The 19854-nt window shown below is 40.4% G+C and overlaps 1 protein-coding gene across 4 annotated transcripts in view; it reads right to left on the bottom strand.

Annotated features, from left to right (window-relative positions):
• Nucleotides 1-4817: 4817 nt before the first annotated feature.
• Nucleotides 4818-19854, bottom strand: part of acot7 (acyl-CoA thioesterase 7) — a 51315-nt gene continuing 36278 nt past the window's right edge. For all 4 annotated transcript variants that reach the window (XM_035158021.2, XM_035158022.2, XM_035158018.2 and 1 more), the window contains 2 exons: nt 16664-16848; nt 4818-5342 (listed from right to left, as the gene is read on the bottom strand). In XM_035158021.2, the coding sequence (XP_035013912.1) occupies nt 5244-5342; nt 16664-16848 (284 nt within the window). In that variant the 3' untranslated portion in view covers nt 4818-5243. The remainder of the gene's footprint in view (nt 5343-16663; nt 16849-19854) is intronic.

Consider the following 19854-nt stretch of genomic DNA (forward strand, 5'->3'; position numbering starts at 1 on the left):
GAGAGAGAGAGAGAGAGAGAGAGAGAGAGAGAGAGAGAGAGAGAGAATGAGAGAGAGAGAGAGAGAGAGAGAGAAAGACAGAGAGAGAGGGAGTGAGAGAGAGAGAGAATGAGAGAGAGAATGTGTGAGAGGGAGAGAGAGAGAGAGAGAGAGAGAGAGAGAGAGAGAGAGAGAGAGAGTAGAGAGTGAAAGACAGAGAGGGGGAGTGAGAGGGGGAGTGAGAAAGAGAGTGAGTGAGTGAGTGAGAGCTAAAGAATGAGAGAAAGAGAGAGAGAGAGAGAGAGAAAGCGAGTGAGAGCAAGAAAGACAGAGAGAAAGAGAGAGTGAGAGAGAGGGAGTGAGAGAGAGAAAGAGAGAGAAAGCGAGAAAGACAGAGAGAGAGAGGGAGTGAGAGAGAGAGAGAGAGAGAGAGAGAGAGAGATGCAATGAGAAATAATTCATGAAAAAAGAAAAAAAGAGGTCGTTTTGACGAAGCTGCACCATGGATCTGAAAACAAAACAGGTCCTCTAACCTGTGAATGAAGGAGCACAGCTACCTTCACTGAAAGCTCCTCAAAATAATAATCCAAAAATATTCTCACTACTGTCTGACTCTGCAGCACCATTCCAAATGTAAAATACATACAACTTTGTATTCATATAATAAAGTGTATACATCGTCATGAGATCATCCTGTGCTACTTCATTTTACTCGAGTACGTTTCTCCACAAAAAATATTTTCCGTCAGTAGTGAAAGGTGTATATTGTGTACATATATACTCTGCCTTTTTTATTCTCTTATCTACCTCATTCTGAATTTTTGTCTTCTAATGTGTGGAATTTTCAACACAAAAGAGGGGGCTTCATTAAGCTTTGATCCAAGGACACCAGAGAAAATAAGAGGTGCTTATAATATAGAGGTAAATCTTGAGCTGGAATTAATGCACATTATTTTCTCCTGTAATTCATGCTCCTGTAAATGGCCCCTTTTCATTGACCTTATACGACTGTTATGTAAGACTGGATGATTTCTGTATGGACAGCTTCCTCCCCTCGGGGCTTAGATTGTACCCAGCGAGAAAACTAATAGTCCCTGCATGAGAGGCGAGACACAGAGAGGTCCCTGGTGCCTCGGTTTGTGTCACCATTATAAGGATTATTTTCATTTTCATTTATTTGGTGGATGTGTGCGATGAGTGCCTCACGCTCTCCCTGCTTCCTATTTATTAGAATGGATTGCCTACACACACTCTCACACCTGGAGCCGACAGTGCAGTGTATATACATATATATTTATATATATATATATATATATATATATATGCCTATATACAGGCAGGAGTTTCAGTACTGATGGGCTTTTAAAAGAGAAGGTTCTCAGTCTATAGAGGCAGAGGAGAAACTTTCCCCCTGAGCTTCCCAGTCGATCCAGTCAATAGTTAAAGGTGGACAAATTTATTGCATCTGTTTAAGAGCACGATTTAACAGTGAGAGTTCTTGTTTCCTCTGAGGAAAATGTCAGAGGAAAAAGAGATAACTTACTGTATGGGAAAATTTTATTTGATAATTTTAAATCTATCAAGTACATGATTGCAAAATGCAAACCTGGAGAGGTTTAAATCTGCAGTTACTGGTTTTAAATTGACATTGTTACTCCAGATACATGACATTTTTCTTGCCAACCTAATGGCTGAGATACAGAAAACTATTCCAACACCATACAAACCTTTAGACAGTTTTTACACAAGTTGAGTCCTGTCGTCTTCACTACAGTTTGGATGAGAAAACCTCAATCAAAGAGCTGTTTTACATTTAGAATTGTTGCTAATAATCATGTTCACTGTATTAACAAAACCCATCAGATCTCCCATAACACTTTTACCTTACACTTAGCATTGCTATAAATTTGTGCAGGTTTGTGTGAAATTACTTGGTTTCTAATTTCCAGAAGGAGGTTCAGGTGACTGGGGTGAACAGATCTGTTTGAGACCTGATACGTTGTCTGAGCCCTCGTCATGTTGGACTCCACCATAAATCTCTATTGACGAGACTGCATCTCCAGCAATGAAACTGGAAATAGGAACAGTCCATTCCAGACCTTCCCCCCCCCCCCCAACAACCATGTCATGATGGTAACATGGTGTCTCACTGCACTCGAACAGGCTTTCTCTGATGTAAAATATGTAGATAACTCAAATGTAAGGTTTGAAAATACATTTTTGTTGCAGCACAGCACATGGTTGCATAAATCAAACCGATTTCTAGCGATAAATTAAATACATTTGGAAAAAGCTTGTGTTAGAAACGTGTAAATTCTGAGATTTATTGGCGCATGGATAAGTGCAGGACATGCAGCCTCTCTAGGATACTTGTCATTCAGACGTAAATAAGTCCTTCATAAGAATCGGACAGGGCAACAGAATTTGGTAAAAGAAGCAGACTGTCCATCTCCAGCTTCTCCTGTGTGATGCTAGGTGACCTGGAAGTAAAAAGTAACAGAAGGCATTCCCGCCCACTGGCTCCACTGGCACTGGGCTGCCCTCCACTCTCACCGTCAGCTCCATGATCACACATCACATCACATCTCTTCCTCACCCACACACACATAAGCACAGACACAGCAGCTGTTTAATACTTAACACTGTTTTGAATGTCCTGCTGATTTGCTCCTTTACAATCTACTTTTCCGCGGCCTGCCCGGATCGCCACCTCTCTGTGTGAAGGGGTTCTTGCACCTTACAGTCAGAGGCAGCCTGATTTAGTAGGATCCTCCCAGCGAGGTCCCCTGTGGCTGTGAGAAAGGGAGGTGCCGGGCCAGACAAAGTACGGCCCCTCACCTACTCCTCTGCAAGGAAAGCCCTGCTGGCTGCGAGCCCAGATAACAGGAGAGGTCTGAATGTAGGACTCATATCTCCGCTCTGTGAAGGTGTTCCAGGAAGAGCAAAACAAAACAACTTCTACAGACAAAATGGAAACATTAGAGACTCCGATTTTGAGCATCTGAAACTTGACTCGCGCAGTTATCGACGAACTTATTTTCACGTGACCTTGAAGTATAATGTGCACATATGGTTAGGGCCTCTGTGTTCATGCAGCAGAGCCCTTGCTGAGAGGGGAATGACTGACAATGCAGACGTTCTCGCCCTTTTTGTACAGCGAGGAGAAAATGAAAGCCGGGGATTTTCTCTACCACCTCACTTTATCATTTTATCCTTCGTTCTGAGTTGTTAATGGTTTTTTTCTCCTGCATCAGAGCTTCATTCATCTTCTGAGTAGCCTTGACAGTCTGCAGGGATACAACAGTGAGAAGACCGCTATCCCTGAATTTAGATGCAAAGACACGAATAGTTCAGCTTTTGCCTTGATTCCATAATTTTTGTGTTGATTAAAAGCAGATTGATGTGTAGCTTCATTCACTGAAATTGTCTACTTTCTCTGAGAGTATATACTGCAAGATTATTTACATCCGACTTCAGTGATGTGATTTAAAGCGATTCCATCTTTTTAGTTAGAGAAACATCTATTTCTGATAATGTCATCTCTTCTATTCCAAGTCTGTTCTTCCACATATGTAACCATGGTTACCATATTGTGTCTCTACGTATAAAAGCCAGCTGCTGCCAGCCGAAATGGCCACAGACAGTAATGAACCCTGTGCGGAATGATGAGAAATTAGACTAATTTCTGAATGTTTTAAAACCAGGAGGAATCTTATGTGTCTGTGCTGATGTTGCACATCAAGATGATGCTCATTTAAAAAAAAAAAGGTTTCCCAGAAGTCCTATCTTACCATCTAAGCTGGATTCTGTCTCCCCGTTTTCTCCTTCACCCACAAGATGCCTCGACTTCAATGGGGTTAAAAATAGATATATTCTCCCAGTGCAGCTTCAGCCTAACTTTATTTTCATACGGGAAATGAGAAGCACACATATTGTGTTTGAGGGACTCACGGAAAAAACAATAACCTTCAAGATCCAATGACAAATCAGATTCTGTCTTTGTCAGACAAACAGCGCACAGACAACAAAAGGGTCCAAACAGAAAGACATTCTGCTGAGGTTGAAACCTGTGTGCGGCTCTGTTCTTCATATTCTTTTAATTTCACTTTGATTTCACATTCGTCCTTTTTAATCTGTTGAACCCTAACTCCATCCCCTGATGAATCAGATTGAAGTCTAAACAGTGTTCTGGGTACACAAATGATAAACCAATCCTGATAAATATTTAAACAGGAGTTTTTATGTCAGGTCATTAATCACAGCCATTTCAGTCCATATGGATATTGATTTTTCACCGGCTGCTGCTGCCGACCTCAATTCACTGTTCTGATCTTTCCGTAGAGAAAGATTCACATACTGATAGTTTCCCACTCCCCCCTCTCTGGCTCCTATCAGGCTGCGAGGAGTCCTCACATCTAAACTGGAGACAAAGAGAGTCAGGCAGGGAGAAGAACAGAGGAGACAGAGGGACAAACAGAGTAAACGAGAGGAGCAAGAAAGTGACATTGGGAGAGAATGGAGACGGACGAGGACGTGACAGTAACCAGGAGAAGGAAAGGGGAGCGAGGTGAGGCAGAGCGAATGTTGGAGCGAGAGTGTGACAGACAGGCGGAGAGGAAGAGGGGAGCGGAGAGGAAGCAGGGGGAGGGAGGGCGGGCAGGCGTGGGAGAGATGCGAGTTGAGTCAAAGCCCCTGAGCTCCCCTGATTTCTATGTGAAAGACACAGTGGTGAAAAGATGAATAGCGTGGGCCCTCTCAGCCGAGGCATGCCCAAGACAATGACATCATCATCATCCTCATCATCAAACCATCAAGGACACAAGGCGAGAGGCCCAGACTCACGCTTGGATCTTTTATTCATTATTATTCACTCACTTATTCATCATTTTCCTTCCTCTCAGACCATCTCTTTGCAGTGACACAAATCATGAAGTCGTCATTTAAAAAAAATCTGCTTAACACAAAATAGAGCTCTTACTTCTACATTTACAGTCAGACTGTCACTTTGCATAGAAAGTGTTCATAAATAGTCTTCATACATCATTAAAATTCTCCCCTCTCTCTTTTATATATACGTATACAACTATCTGTGGAAACTTTGGTCTGTAGCACAGCTGAAAATGATCACAGGTTCAGGTTTAACAGGAGGCTGGAGTTACAGAACAGTGGAGAGGGTTATTTTAATTCCTTCATACGCTACGTTGTGTTGTGTGGGGTTAATAAACTATTGTAGCAGGCGTTAAATTGTGTGCGACACAGCAGCGTCACTGCAGGCTCTCCTTCGCTGCAAGTCTCTTTGCTTTATTGTGGAGGTAACGTGCGTTGCCCTCTTCAAAACTTCTCTGCTCCTCCTCTCCTTCGATCTGAGAAACAAGCAAAAAGACAAAAACACGTTTTCATACACATTCTACATTTACACACATTACACACTGGAATGATTGGAACTGGAAAAGTCAAAATAAAGACATAGTAATGATGTTATATATTAACCATTGAGCATTGATCCGTCATCTAATTTCCCAGTGTACTGTATTACTCATTAATTTTCTTGGTGATGTGCACAATGATTGATTGAGTCTTGGAGAGGCTCAGCATTATGTATTGTATTTTAGTATAGTTTGACAAAACCATCCCGGTTCGTATCCAAGCTTGGCTGGGATCTTTCTGTGTGTCTGTGTGGGATTTATCTAAGTGCACCGGCTACCTATCACAGTTTAAAGTGAGGCTACATCCACACTACAACATTTTTATTTGAAAAATCAGCTACAAATACGCCTGGCATCCACACAGTTTTTGAGGTGCTAAAGCTGAAAAGTTTGGAAACGCTGCTTCCCCCAGTTGAGTTTTGGTCTGGGTGGGCAGAAACGCAGATGTTTGAAACAATGACGTAGAAACTCACAAAAGCTTTCTGATTTGGTATTTTCTTGTGTCGAATACAACATGGATAAAAAATTACAAGTGTTGCTGACACTGTTGTCTTTGCTAACAAGTGTTGTGCAGTTCAATTCTACAAATCCTTGCTAAAACCTTTCGTCATTGACGCTTCCTGTTTGTAGCCTTGCTCTTTGTGCAACTACAACCAAATGCTGTTTGAAACGAAACTTAGCCTTTGTACGTCAGCCCTGCAATACGCTGATGACCTGTTCAGGGTGTACCCTGCCTCTTGCCACCTGGGATTGGCCCCAGCTCCTCCCTCGACCCTCAAGGATAAGCGGTACAGATGATCGACGGATTGGATGAACAAACCACATGTGGTGATTGGCAAGAAATTTGCTGGACACATTTTAAATGTCTTCATCAACATATTAGACAAAACCGGGATCCAAATCTCCAGTCAGTCAGTCGGTTGGTCTGTTAATCTGTCCATGATTGCATGAAATTTGCAAATATTCCCCAAAAATAATTCCTATTCTTTTCAGTAATTTATCACTTTTTATGGTCAAATCTTCCATAAAACCAGCTGTGGATTTTCACAGCTCCCTTCTGGAAGGATCCTGGTGTTTTCAGCTGTACTATTGATTTGTACTGTAGCATCATCATCATCATCATCATCAACTTCCACATTGTTTGCATTATACTAGATGCACCTTCAGAAATGGGGAATCTGGGAAACCCCGCTGGATTTACAGATGTGATGAATCACTTTTACTCTCCTGTAGTAATCCTGAGAAACACTTTCAAGCCTGTGAAGAACAAATTCCCTCTTTTTCCTTCACTTAGCTTGACATAGCTCTGATTCATGGGAGGAGGCACTTGCTAGCCTGCACAGTTTAATTAGATTGCCTGGCAACTGTGCAACTTAAACAACAAATACCACCACCAGTGACAGTGTCAACACTAAGTTTGATGGTGCTACCCACTTCCCACTACACATCACCTGGGCAGTGTTCTTCAGGAGCACGGGAGGATGCTGTAGCCATATATATGTTTGTGTTTGTTTTTGTATTTAAAGTATACATTAGGCGAGGATGTAGTGTTAATGATGTGTTGAGATAGAAGCTCTGTGCTGTGATACATCAGGTGGTTGGCAGACTCCAGAGCACCTGCCACTCAGCAGCAAGCTGACAGATGGCACCTTGACTTGATGGAGAGAGCAGGGTGGGAACAGATATGACAAAATAAAAGTCCTCCCAGAGACGAGCCCGGGGGTCACAACACAAATGTGATGAGAATCTTAAAATAGTGACGCTGAGCTATAAACACACCAATGAGACTGAAGCAGGTTCAGGAGTTTACAGCTGTGGTATTGGTGTGTTTGTTGTGTGCTGGTTATATAACAGTCAACATACTGCTCAGTCAATTTTGCTTTTGCCATTCATCTGAAAGTAATGGATGATTCCAGTTCACTGACTTCAAAAGCAAAAAAAAAAGAGAGGGAGAGAGAGAAAGTTTCACCAAAGCTCCAGTATTTACATAATTAACATTTACATAAACACAAAAAAATCTGAAATTAATTTGCTCATTCAAAAATCAATAAATACGTGACAAGAACTGTGGAATCTTGTTCTAGTGAAAGATACAAACTGACTGTGTTCAGTCGTACAGCAAATACATGAAGGAGAAAAATAAAAAGTGAAATAGAGACTGACAAGAGACTGCAGCCATATAACCACATCATAATGGGATTACTTTTGGATCAGTTCAAAGTCATGATGGTAAAATTATTATTGATCTATCGATTACCATCACCAAGGATGATATTATATCATCCTTGGTGAAGGCTATTGATCTATCGATTACCTTCACCAAGGATGATATTATATCATCTGTTTGTTTGGGCGGATTACCACTAATCTTGGTGGAAAGATAAGGTATGGGTCAATAAATAGGTGCAACAAGACTGGACTGCAAATCGATGCAACAAGATGTAAATGAAAATCAACATACAAAGACATAATGTATTGTCTAAATGAAAGCCCACTGATGCGCAGATGGAAGTGGTAGAATTTAATTATAAACAGTTTCTTTGGGTTCTTTGAACCTTGTATCCCCTTCCTTCTGTCACTCAGGCCCATGAGGACCTATTATTTAATTGAACTATACTGATATACAACTTGAGATGGTTTTAATGAACAAGACAATTAATATAAACTGTACACCTGACTACTGCTAATTAAGAAGGACAATCCATAACTGTAGGAGATATGGTGCTCTACACAATGGAAGCAGAGGATTCAGGCAGGACTAAATGAGAAGCTGATTGTTTCTATAGAGTATAGATAACCTGGTATTAATAATATTACATAATTTAAACTTTATTCACGTGAAAACTCTTCTACACTCCTGGGCTTTTATGAGATTTCTTGTGACTGGCTCAATATACATTTTTTTAGTAAAGGATGATTTTTCAGTTCTAATGTTTCCTCTATAGTAGGTTTTATAGGTTTTAATATGTTTGCGAAGTTCAAAAGCGCGAAGTCAGCTCGTCTCTCTGACAGAAAACACTGCTACTGAAGCTCCTGATACTTCTGTACCATTCCGCACATGCCTCATATCATTACCACCATGATGTCATGTGACACCACTATGCCGCACATTAGCACCATGTACGCTTACAGCGGCTAGTCTGGCACACCCCAAAACAAAGCTAGGTAAAGCAAGCGAGTGGAGGCCGTAATTTCTGTGGGCTAGCGGCCAATCAGAGCAGATGGGCCTAATCTGGAGAGGGGCCTTAAAGAGACAGGAGCTACAACCAAGAGGATGGAGAAAAAAAGGGTCTGCAGCAATGAGTTTTCTGAACATAAGAGCATGTAATCCTAATTATGAATGTGAATATGAACATAATATGTCTCCTTTAAAATTTCCTCAGAAAATATTTCCATATGCTGTTCTTCAGCCCTTTATCTCTCTGGAGTCAAACCTGACAACAGACCTAAATGTTAATTTTTTAATTCTGACAATCTCCTTTAGGTTATAAGAAGAAAATGTTTCTCTAATCTGAAGAGAAGAAATTCTCACCTACATTATAATGTGATTCAACCTGTACTACAGAGACAATATTTCAATTTGTAATATTGCTTAAGTCTATAATGGTTGGAGATAAGTGAACCATAACATTTGTGATATAACATCTACACTTAATACTGACGTTCCTATACTCTTTTGTACATGTGTATCTCTATGTGGACACATTATTTGCCTTGCTTGTATTATGAGCGCATTACTGCTAGACTGCACATGCATATGTTTATGCTAATGTAGATCACATTTGCATAACTCAATGAGACAATTCAATGCCATGCTCCAAATGTCCTTTTGGTGTCCCCATGTAATTGGTATTCCCACAGTGGCCCCGGTCTAATAACTGTGATTATGCAGGATCATCAGCTACTACTGGTGACTCTCTGATGCAGAACCTGTCAACATCCCAAAAAGCACTCATGCTTGTTTTATGTGTTTATTTCTATTCCCTTTGTGTTTCACATTTCAGGCTACCAAACGTTTTAAAAACTTGATAATTTTGTTGCAATTACAATACCACAGGTACCATGATTTGATTAATAAATCATACTTCAGACACACTGCTCCATGGCTCCATTGCATCTGTCTAAGACTGAAGGCAGACTACACTTATTTGGGAATTATCTCATGATTTTAAATGAAATATTTAATTGGGCATACTTTATTTTATGGCTGTTGTGTAGTCATTTGCACTCATTCAGAATCAGTTGAACCAGGCATAAGAAGGAGTGAAGAGATAATACATTAGATTTAAAAGCTCTTTTGCTACTGTCAAATGAAGGCAAACCTGGCAACAAAAAATACAAATCTTATAATAATTAAAGACAAATATGAGTCTACAGTCATGTATGGATCATGAATCACATAAAGGTCTGTACCCAATTTCATGAAAACCGAAATGTGAGACGTCATGGGGATGATCAAAGCCATTAGGAAACATCATGTAGGAAACATTTTGAAGCACAATATTTAACGTCAATCCATTGTTGTTCAGATATTTCAATCTGGACCAAAGTGTGCAAACCTAGAGACTGATGTTACCCTCCCAGAAAACACACCATTAGACTACCTAAACAAATAAATAAAAGAACAAATAATCAAAATCCAATGTCATCTGTCCTGATTGCACTGGAAAATATTCAATTCAATTCTAAATGTCGTCCACTAGGAACTGAGACAAAGACGGACCTCAGCACTTTGGCTAATCGGGTCAAAGAGCCAAGACAAACAGCCGCTTCACCTGGCATGCTGGTCACTCATTAGGTGAACAGTCAGATGGAGTGTGACAAACCGAACGGTGTAAACTTGGAACATGGACAAGGTTTGTAAAAGTGACTCGCTCAGACAATGCCAGCAAAATGCCAGAGGGGTTCCTCAGTGCTGGCACAAGCTGTTATTAGAGTGGGCACACAGGGCATCAGTGGCACTGCCAAATGCCAGGGTCTGGAAAGTCCCACTGAGCTGTAAGCAAGTAGCTCGAAAGAAATGAGAAGAGGAGGAAGGAAAAGAAGAGGAAGAAGAACACCCATCTGGAATAGCCTACAGTGTATGTTTGTGTGAAACACAGAAATACTGAGATACACTCAGGCACAAGGGACAACATTTTAGACAAAGCTGAAAGGTATTTTATTTGTAGACATTAAACAAATGCTGTCAAATGCTGTTGACTGCTGAAAGAACCTCTTTCCTTGCATCCCGCAGATCAATCATGATTCATATTTTATAATGTTTAGTCAGTAAAGTAATCATCTCAAATACTTCAGTAAACAGGTCTTCATCTCTTCTGTATTTCACCCTAAAATGAGTGAACACTTAAAATAAACTATATATATATATACTTTGCATTGCCATGACCAACAAGTTGTTTTGTGTTTTATCACTGTTATTTGTGTACTGGATAAACTATGTACATAGTGGGAAATACCTCTTCCTCACACTATCCAGAAGTGAAGCTGCACAGTAGTGACCGGAGGATGGAGCGGCGGCAGCGAGGTCTCGCAGATACACACGGTAGACAAATCAGGACTCAGTCTCAGCTGTCAATCACGACGTCTCACCCAGTTTTTATAGCATCAACTAACCAATTAAAACCAAACTTGACCAGAAAATGAACACTGGAACAAACATCTCATTCTGATAAGAACTACCTAAAATTACAGATCCATGTCCCATCTGCTAACATGGATGTGGTAGGATTTATGATCTATACTGCAGCCAGCCACCATTGAGATGCTTTGGCTTCACTTTTGGGGAACAGTCACATCATCCATCTTTATATAAAGTGTGTACTGGTGTCACCTGCGTAGATTATTTTTTTCCATATTTTATTTTTACTTAGTATATGAAAAGAAATAGATAAATGAAAGTTGGATGAAGTCTCCATACGCAAAACATCTTTTTTTCTCTTACTACTGAGTAATGGGTAAAGGGATATGTAAGAAATAAAAAACGAACCAGGACTGGATGAGATTAAACAAACTAAAAAAGAGTGATTAACAAAACTTGTACATGTATTATTTTTGTTAGGGTGAAAAGTAGTTTGCTGTATGGATGTGAATTATTAACACCTTCACAAATCGATCACGCCAGGTTGCATTTCCTCACAAAACAGCGTGAAAAATGGAAGCAATTTAGTTTTGGCTATGAAAATGGAACACGGAAGGCTTTTTATGCATATTCATGAATAAGGCATAATGAAAAATTAACCATCCTTGACAGATTCAGGCACTGAAGCACTATGTCTAGGACAAATGTCAGTTTGTTCCCCGTGTCATGCCTCGGATTTCCACAGTGGAAGAAATATCTGCTACTCTGGCACGAGTGTGTACCTGTTAACCCGTTGCTGATTGTCTTGAATGGGATTCGTCTAAAAATAAATGTACATCACTTCGTGTGGACTACGGTGGGGTTGCCATGACAACCGGGCTTGTTTTTGTGTCAAGGGAGGCCAGCTGAGCCTCTGTCAGCAAAGAGGGGGGGAGATGGAGGAAGAAGGGGGAGATGAAGGGATGAGTAAAAGACGACAGGGGGAAGAGATATTACGAAACAAGAATGAAGGATGGTCAGGAAAAGCAAGATGCGAGGAGGACCAAACCTATATTGAATGTTCGCAAGGATTTTTTTTCACTTATTATTGTTGTTTCAGCCTTTATATGGATTTTGAGCTTTTCATTCATCACATAACACACATCCACACTTGTTTTCTGCCCAGTGGACACATTCTCCCACCACCAGCTGGCCTTCACTTTGTCCTGGATAAGGATTCAAAGTGCAGAGCTCCTGGTAACGAGCCTCTTTTTTCTAACCTTGAGGCAACGGCTAACCCTTACAGATAATCCAAAAAACAAGACGGCCTAAGGTGCCTTCAGGCTTTTTCGATTACATCTACCCTGGGCCCAGCCTGCACATATATTATTTCAGTACTTTTCAAGGGTACTGCTGCCGAGAGGCGAAGCATCCCCCAGATATCCTCCCCTCTGCTCATGCTGTCCTCTTTCCCCACTTCAGCAGTACCCACAGTATGCTAACATTAGTGACAGCTCATCTACAACCCCCCACATACACACACACACACAGAGAGAGAGAGAGAGAGAGAGAGAGAGAGAGAGAGAGAGAGAGAGAGAGAGAGAGTGTCCCTAACCACCCTGCTGAGCAAAAACAGGGAAATCTAAAGATAGTAAACGCAGCAGGCTCACTTGAGAGAAAGCCAGAATGAGAGAATCGGGGAAAAGCACCTGCAGTCAAAAATAGCTTCAGCTATTTTCCTTCAAGATATTTATAGAATGCAACTGAGAATATTTATCTTCAGCGAAGGTCCGACATTTATTTTTAGCTTTCGGGGATGTTTTTGTGTTCAAGTCCAAGGGTGCAAGTTAAACAAAGATAAGATATTAAATTCTGAATTAAGAAGAGGAGGAGACGACTTGGGCTGGTCCTCTAAAATGGTTTTAGAATAACATGTGCAAACATATGTTTCCTGTGTAAAACATCATCTTTTTTCAATGTGAATGGATATGTGGAGAATGCAGGATCAAAGAGACATGGTGGCAGTTCAATTTAACCTGCTCATGTTTCATGGGATTTTGTCAGTCTTTGCTATTCAGGTTACAGGTAAACAATATTCAAATTCAGAATTCAAATACTGGTTTAAATAGTAAGAGATGTTTGTTTTAAGATGTGCTTTGTTTGATTTATGACAGGGATTTTAAGCACAAGCAGATGAAGTTGGTCTGACGTAGACAGATGATGTATTTTTGGCAAAGGAGGACGGGGTTAGGGTCAGCTTGATGGAAGATGAAGAAGGAGGAGGAGGAAAAAGGAAAATGCAGTTTTATAAAATCGTTCAAGATAAAATACCACGATCTTTCAAGAAAGTTTTGTACTGCATTTCGGAGTTCTTTGTCAGATGAGAAAATAAATACTGCTCACATGTCTGTATGCTTAACATTTAGCTACATCAGTATTGGCAGTAGTAAGCTTAGTATAGCAGCTCACGAACTACAGGTTCGGTGTGAAGGATTTAGTGGCATCTAGTGGTAAAGATGCACATTGCAACCAAGTTAATAATTCTTCTTCCAAGCCTTTCCGAGAACCTGATGGTTATCAGGCCAAGTAAAACATGGCTGACTTAGAATGAAAGGGATCATTCTATAACAAAAAACAACAATTCTTAGTTTCAGGTGATTAAAGGCCAATGAAAAGAATAAAGATTTATATTTTCCTTGTCTGCTGATGGTTTCCCTACTTTTAACATGTTAAACCTTAGTTTAATATAAACACTATAAAAAAGCAAAATGTGAAAATGCCATCTTGTGGTTATGCGAGGACGTACTCAAGGCACAGTGACTTTCTCTAGTCTTGAAATGGGCACTTGACCTTTGTAACACTGCAGTTTGTCATTTGTACACTGCTGAGTGCTGGTTCGACAGAATTTGTGGTGGGAGCCAGTTTAGATATTATCTACCTTTTCCAGTGTTAATGCGAAGCTATGGGCTGTGAGTAATCAGCCATGTTGTCATGATAACACAGAGGAGGAAAGTCTTGTTCTCTGGAGGATGATCTTTGAGGAAACTTTTTGTTGTCATAGAAACAGCAACTATTGTACTTCGAAGGCAGAAAAAATGACAGCGGTGACTGTTTTCACTAGGTGTTTTTTGGAAAATACACCGTATTGCTGTTGGCCGTTCATGCATTTCCCAAATTGTAACAAAACTTGTACAAATGTTATTTGATAGTACTATTCAATATAACAGAATATAGTATTGGCCCGGGGTAAAATTATAAGTAAAGGGAGGCAAAACGTTTCTCAGCTTTACTCAACTCGCTATCATCTGGCTTTACGAGGCAAATTAGTGTCATCTTTGTGTTTCCCTCCGTCACAGTCCCATCTCCACTGCTCAGGGAAATCCAGGTGTTGATTAGATTGACGTGTTAAACCCTTTCTCCTGCATGCGACACATCTCCTCTACACACACAGAGGGACTGACATCCATGAATACGTTTATTGCTATCAATAGATTTTGCCGCTGCCGCTTCTGCTGCCCCCATTTTGAGTCAACCTCATCCCATGTTTAAGCTCTCGGTAAATAGTTACGAAGCCAGAAATAGCCTTGATTGAGCCTCGCCATCCTTCTCTCACTCATATAAATAAACACACGCATTTGTGCCCAGTGATCTGTTCAAGCACGTGCACATCCACACACAAAGCCCTCTCTCACACATACAGACCTGCACAAGGAGGAGCTCTATTTGTCTTCCTCTGACACACAAGTCTGTCTATATTGTATCCCTGTCCAATATTTTCTCTCTCTCACACACATACACACACACACACACACACACACACACACACACACACACACACACACACACACACACACACACACACACACACACACACACACACACACACACACACACACACACACACACATCTCGATTCCTGCCCTTGTTTATCTGACATGCTACATCAGAACCCTTGGCAGCCCGGGGCTCCATTTAGATTTCCATTTATAGCTTTGAGGATGAATTATTAACATCACCAAGAGATTCTTTTTTTTCTTTTCATAAAATTGAGGTGAACAGAGAAATTACAATGACTCTAATCATCGCTGCAACTCTCTGTCATTAAAAGAGAAGCAGCTTGTGCAAGATGGATACGCAGGTAATGAATTCGAAGAGGGAGGCGGACAATAGACTAACTGAACGTGTTTTTTTTGTGGTATGGTAATGAGGAAATGCACAGGCACTTTAGAAAAGGCTGACCAGCAGGACATGGATTCGATAGTCATTTTTATTCCGAAATAGACGTGTCATGGTTTTAAACGCTGATGTTGCACCTTTACATGTATGAGAACATGAATAATTAAGGTGAGCAGGGTCAGGGTAGCTTATAACGACCATTTTTCCACGTTGCACTCTCAGCCAAGCTTGGATTTCTTCATCCAAGTTTCTTATTACACGCTCGTTTTCCTTAAAACTTGGTGGGAAATTATTTAGGTAAGGCAGGAGAAAATATGCAGGTTCCCCCCACAAAACAGCTTTGTTCTTACCTTATCGTATTCACTTTCAATGCACTTCCCTGGCGTACACGCTGCCCCATACTTCAAGTTTAATGATTAGCCAGGGTGCATTTTGTACAAGTGTGCACTACAGAGAATAATAACCTGCTATTGGTCTGTCACATTTCACTGAAGATGCCAACTCGGCTGAAGCCCTTTTTATGGATTTTGCTTGACTCAAATGCAAAGCTAATCATATCAATCGTTATATCCACACACAGATTCATATGTTGTGCGGGGAAGCAAACAAAACATTCAACCGAGCAAGAAAGAGCGAAATTAAACAGATTATATTAGTTGTCAATTCAAAATATGAAGGGATTGTTATTATCAGTGAAATAGAATAAAACCTGATGTTAAAATGAATTGCAATCTACTAAATCCTTTATTTAGCGATTGGAATAAAATTTAAAGCGCTCTTCTCCTGTCACACCCCCACTCACTGACAAGCTGACATCATCTCATGCATAAGCTGGATGAGTTTCAAAAGGGACCATCACAGGGACATTTAGGGTGCGTGAGCGGTGCCAGGAAATAATTTAATTTAATGTGCTGATTTAAACAGATGGCCAGTGCATACAGTGTTTGCATATAAACAGGGTTTGGAATCATCGTGTGCTGAGGGGGCAGATCAAACAGCAGGCGTCCCCTCTCCTGCAGGTAAACATACACACTTTACATCTGCACAACAAGTGCTGAGTCATCCAGACCTTGCCATCTCGGGATGTTGGGGGGGATATTAGCATTAAGCCCCTTGTGCTTACGGGCCGTGCGTAGACGCAGCAAAGAATTCAGTGTACTGAAAATACGCTAATAGGCAGGATTACAAAATAAAGGACGGTGTCTCTCATGCTGTGAGCTCTCACAAAAGTGTAACTGACTAAAGGAATGTTACTGTCAGGAAAACAGAAGAGAAAAGCATGATACAAATCCATGGCCGAATCTTTTCATCATAAAACGGTGGGGATGTAAGAAAGAAGGGTTTTAGGGTACACCACACTCGTCTGGGATAAAAAAATCCATATTTCACTCTCGATCTGTATAAATGGCCTGCGTTAATGTATGTAGTCTGAATTTGGACATGAAATGATATGAAGGATCAAATTAATTCAACATTCAGGTTTTAATAAAGCTCCAGAGTGCACAGCCTGGATGGTACCGACCTTTAGAGGAGGAACAGGGACAGCCCTGTTGTACTTGTCCAGGGAGATGAAGGTGAAGAAGGCGGACACCGCTTGATATTTCCCTTTGTCTTCCTCCATCAGCGGGGAAGCATCTACGATCACTTCAATTTCCATTGACTTGTTACTGACAAATGTGAGACGCCCAGTCACCGTCACCACGCAGCCTTGGAGAGAAGAGGAAGAATATCATCAATTTGATATTTTAACATTTCCAATGTGTGACTCTATGCTCAAAAATCTTTGTTTGATTCAAGCAACTCTGTCCTTGAGCCACCCACAGGAATTCAATTTAGTTGTGTTATTTAAAGCTTTTACAGGATAGAAAAAGGAAAAGTTGTACAAGAGTTATCAGGTTTTACAAAAATATTAATATTTTGTTGTAATTACCTCACACTCGAAAATATTGAAATCAAATGAAGAACCTTGATGTGTCTTTGTTTTGAGCACAAACTGAACATGAAGTTAGCTGGTAGGTTGTCAACTGAGGAAACTTTAACATGTGCTCCTGCAACTGACTTCACATTGTTGCATCATGAACTTGTTGAAGTCTTTTCCACTCAGACTCAACCTAAAGCCAGTTGATCTGTCCTTCACTTTTTAGATTAATACAAAGCAGGATCTTCTTTTTTGTGCTCAAATAGAAGAGAAAAGTGAAGCTGTATTTGATTAAAACCTTTTCAAAGAGATCAATGTTTGTTACCATAAATTCAGAGGACATGCCATTTCCACTGCTGCGGATTTCAACCTGAGATTCATTGAAATTCATCCAATGTTTCAATCATGAAAACTGACTGGTTCTCTCCTTTAGTCACTGCAGGGATATGGAGAAAGAGAAAAAGTCCAGTAATAGTACTGGGCCCCACTGATCTGTTTCTTTATTCCCTTTCATGAGTCTGTACTGTATTATTACTGCTGTTGCCATAGAGACAGTGAGAGAAGGTGTTATCCCTGCCATCTGAGACAGACCTCCAGAATAAGACAGAGATTTTATAAAACAGTCTTTGTCTTAAATAATAAAAGATGCATAAGTGAATAAAGGGCTTTTATCGGAATATGTTGTCGCTAACTACTCTGACGTTATGAGAACAATGCTACAGGAACTACACATGGTTGTTGTTCGGAGCTCTTGTACTTATGCAGAAAATGCATGGCAGTTTGAAGACTGTTCTCACTGGCTGATGAATGACAGCACTGACCATCAAATGATTCAAACGTTTTCCTGATATGAAAGTTATTGCTGTCAATGGCTGTACTCTCTTTGTAATGTACTACCACAAAAGAGAGGATGATGAAGTGTTTGTTTTCACTGAACTGCCTGTAAGCTTGTTTGTTTTAACCATGACACCTGTGCTGTATATCAAAAATATGTATTAAATAATCACACCAAGTAGTTTTATATTGTGTAATCTTAACTTGGCCTTAACCAGATGTCACAGATCGGAGTTGATTTTTTAAAATGATATGGTTGGTTTTGAAGGAACTTGTTTTTAAGAATGATCTCAACATATAATTGCATCACAACAATAATTGAAAGATTTGGAAAATCCTTAGTCTTATTAAAATACACGTGTGGAAAATGTCACCACTGTTACTAAATCTGGTGTGTTACCGCCCTTGGTTACATCTCTTTCAACAGACTTCCTTTGGCACCCCTTCAAAAACCAGAGTGTGAGCATACATCCTGTGAACTTTTACTTCAACAGGAAAGAAGAGTTCTGCTCTTTTTCTCTGGCTGTGCTCAACCAACCATATTTCCCCCCATAGACTTTAATTTAAAAAAGAGTTGACAGAAAACGTCAAACAAGGAGAATTATTATGTGGAGGTTTCATATTTGTAAAACCTTCCCAGAGCGCTGAAAAGCTTTTGATGTAAAGTCTAAGGGTCGAGAGAGAGAGGTCTGAGAAAGAGATGCTGATGTTTGTCCTTGGCCACAAAAACACAGAAGCAAACAAGGACGAGAAGGAGAGGACATTTTGGAGTGCGATGTTGAGTGACCGATTTTCCCCGGACTCCACCGGCAGCATTTGGATTCATGTATACAGTTATTGTCATACAGCCATGGCTCTAACAAACAATGTTTTCTAACAAACCCTATTTTCAAGAATGCCAGTGGGTCCAGTCCACAAGATGTGTGTGAGAGACCTAACCAATAAGCCCTGGACATGAGCTCCTCAACTCTAGGACTTCAGGCAGTTTTATGTGCACCGGGAACAATTTAAAGGGAGTATATTTTTTTTGTACCCTGGTTGGTAACCTCTATCAGAATAGAGGCTCAGGCTACAATTTTCTGTCCGAATCAGACCAAACCCAAGAGAAAATTAGCAGAGCCATTCTGTTTTTGTGTCTGAACCAGGCCCGAGCCCAGCGTTTTCTCCAATTACAGGCATGTGAAGCATGAAAAAGGAAGTAGGAAAGCCCAGCCAACATCACTGAACCTGGCCCAAATCCAAATATCATTTTAAAATGTTTGTCTAAGCCTGGCCTGACTCTTAGGTCGGGTATCCACACACTATATCAGATTGGTGTTCTGAAATCACATCAACTCTAAGAAGGTGATGAAGTGCATGGTTGTATAAGAAAACAGGATAAGGGATAGCAAAGTAACAATGCATTTATTTGGATGCAGTTTGTGAAAATAGCACATCCACTGGAAATATCTATTCTTTCTCTTGTTGTCTGGCCCTTCAACTGTTTTTGTGTTACCTTAAGCTGCCTGACTTATTCAGGTAAACTAGCTCCGTTGCAGATGTATTAGGATTATTGAAGCATGCTCTGCTCACTGACGTTACACCAAAAGAATTAGCCTTGATCTCATCTAAACTGGGACTGTAACACCTTTGAGCTATAGATTTCCTATTTTAGCTACAGTCTGAGTTTGGGTCAGGGTGTGAAAACAAGACCCAACAAATCTACTAAGATTAATATTTTATTTGCTGTTTTCCTGTATTCCCAGAGCTTCCTAATTGGAATTTGCGTTTTTCAAGTGGTCAAAGAAGCTTGACTACCCAGAGAAAACCCCTCGCAGACATTGGGTGAACATGAAAACTCTAAAAAGAGAGACCCCGGCTGAACCTGGATTCAGATTGGATCAATAAAATTAGATTTAAAATAAATAAACAAGAATATCGTTGCGAGTTTTTCACTATGCATCACAAGTTCTGCAACTTAT

The sequence above is a fragment of the Hippoglossus stenolepis genome, chromosome 6 (genome assembly GCF_022539355.2).
Source record: "Hippoglossus stenolepis isolate QCI-W04-F060 chromosome 6, HSTE1.2, whole genome shotgun sequence".
Lineage (NCBI taxonomy): Eukaryota > Metazoa > Chordata > Actinopteri > Pleuronectiformes > Pleuronectidae > Hippoglossus > Hippoglossus stenolepis.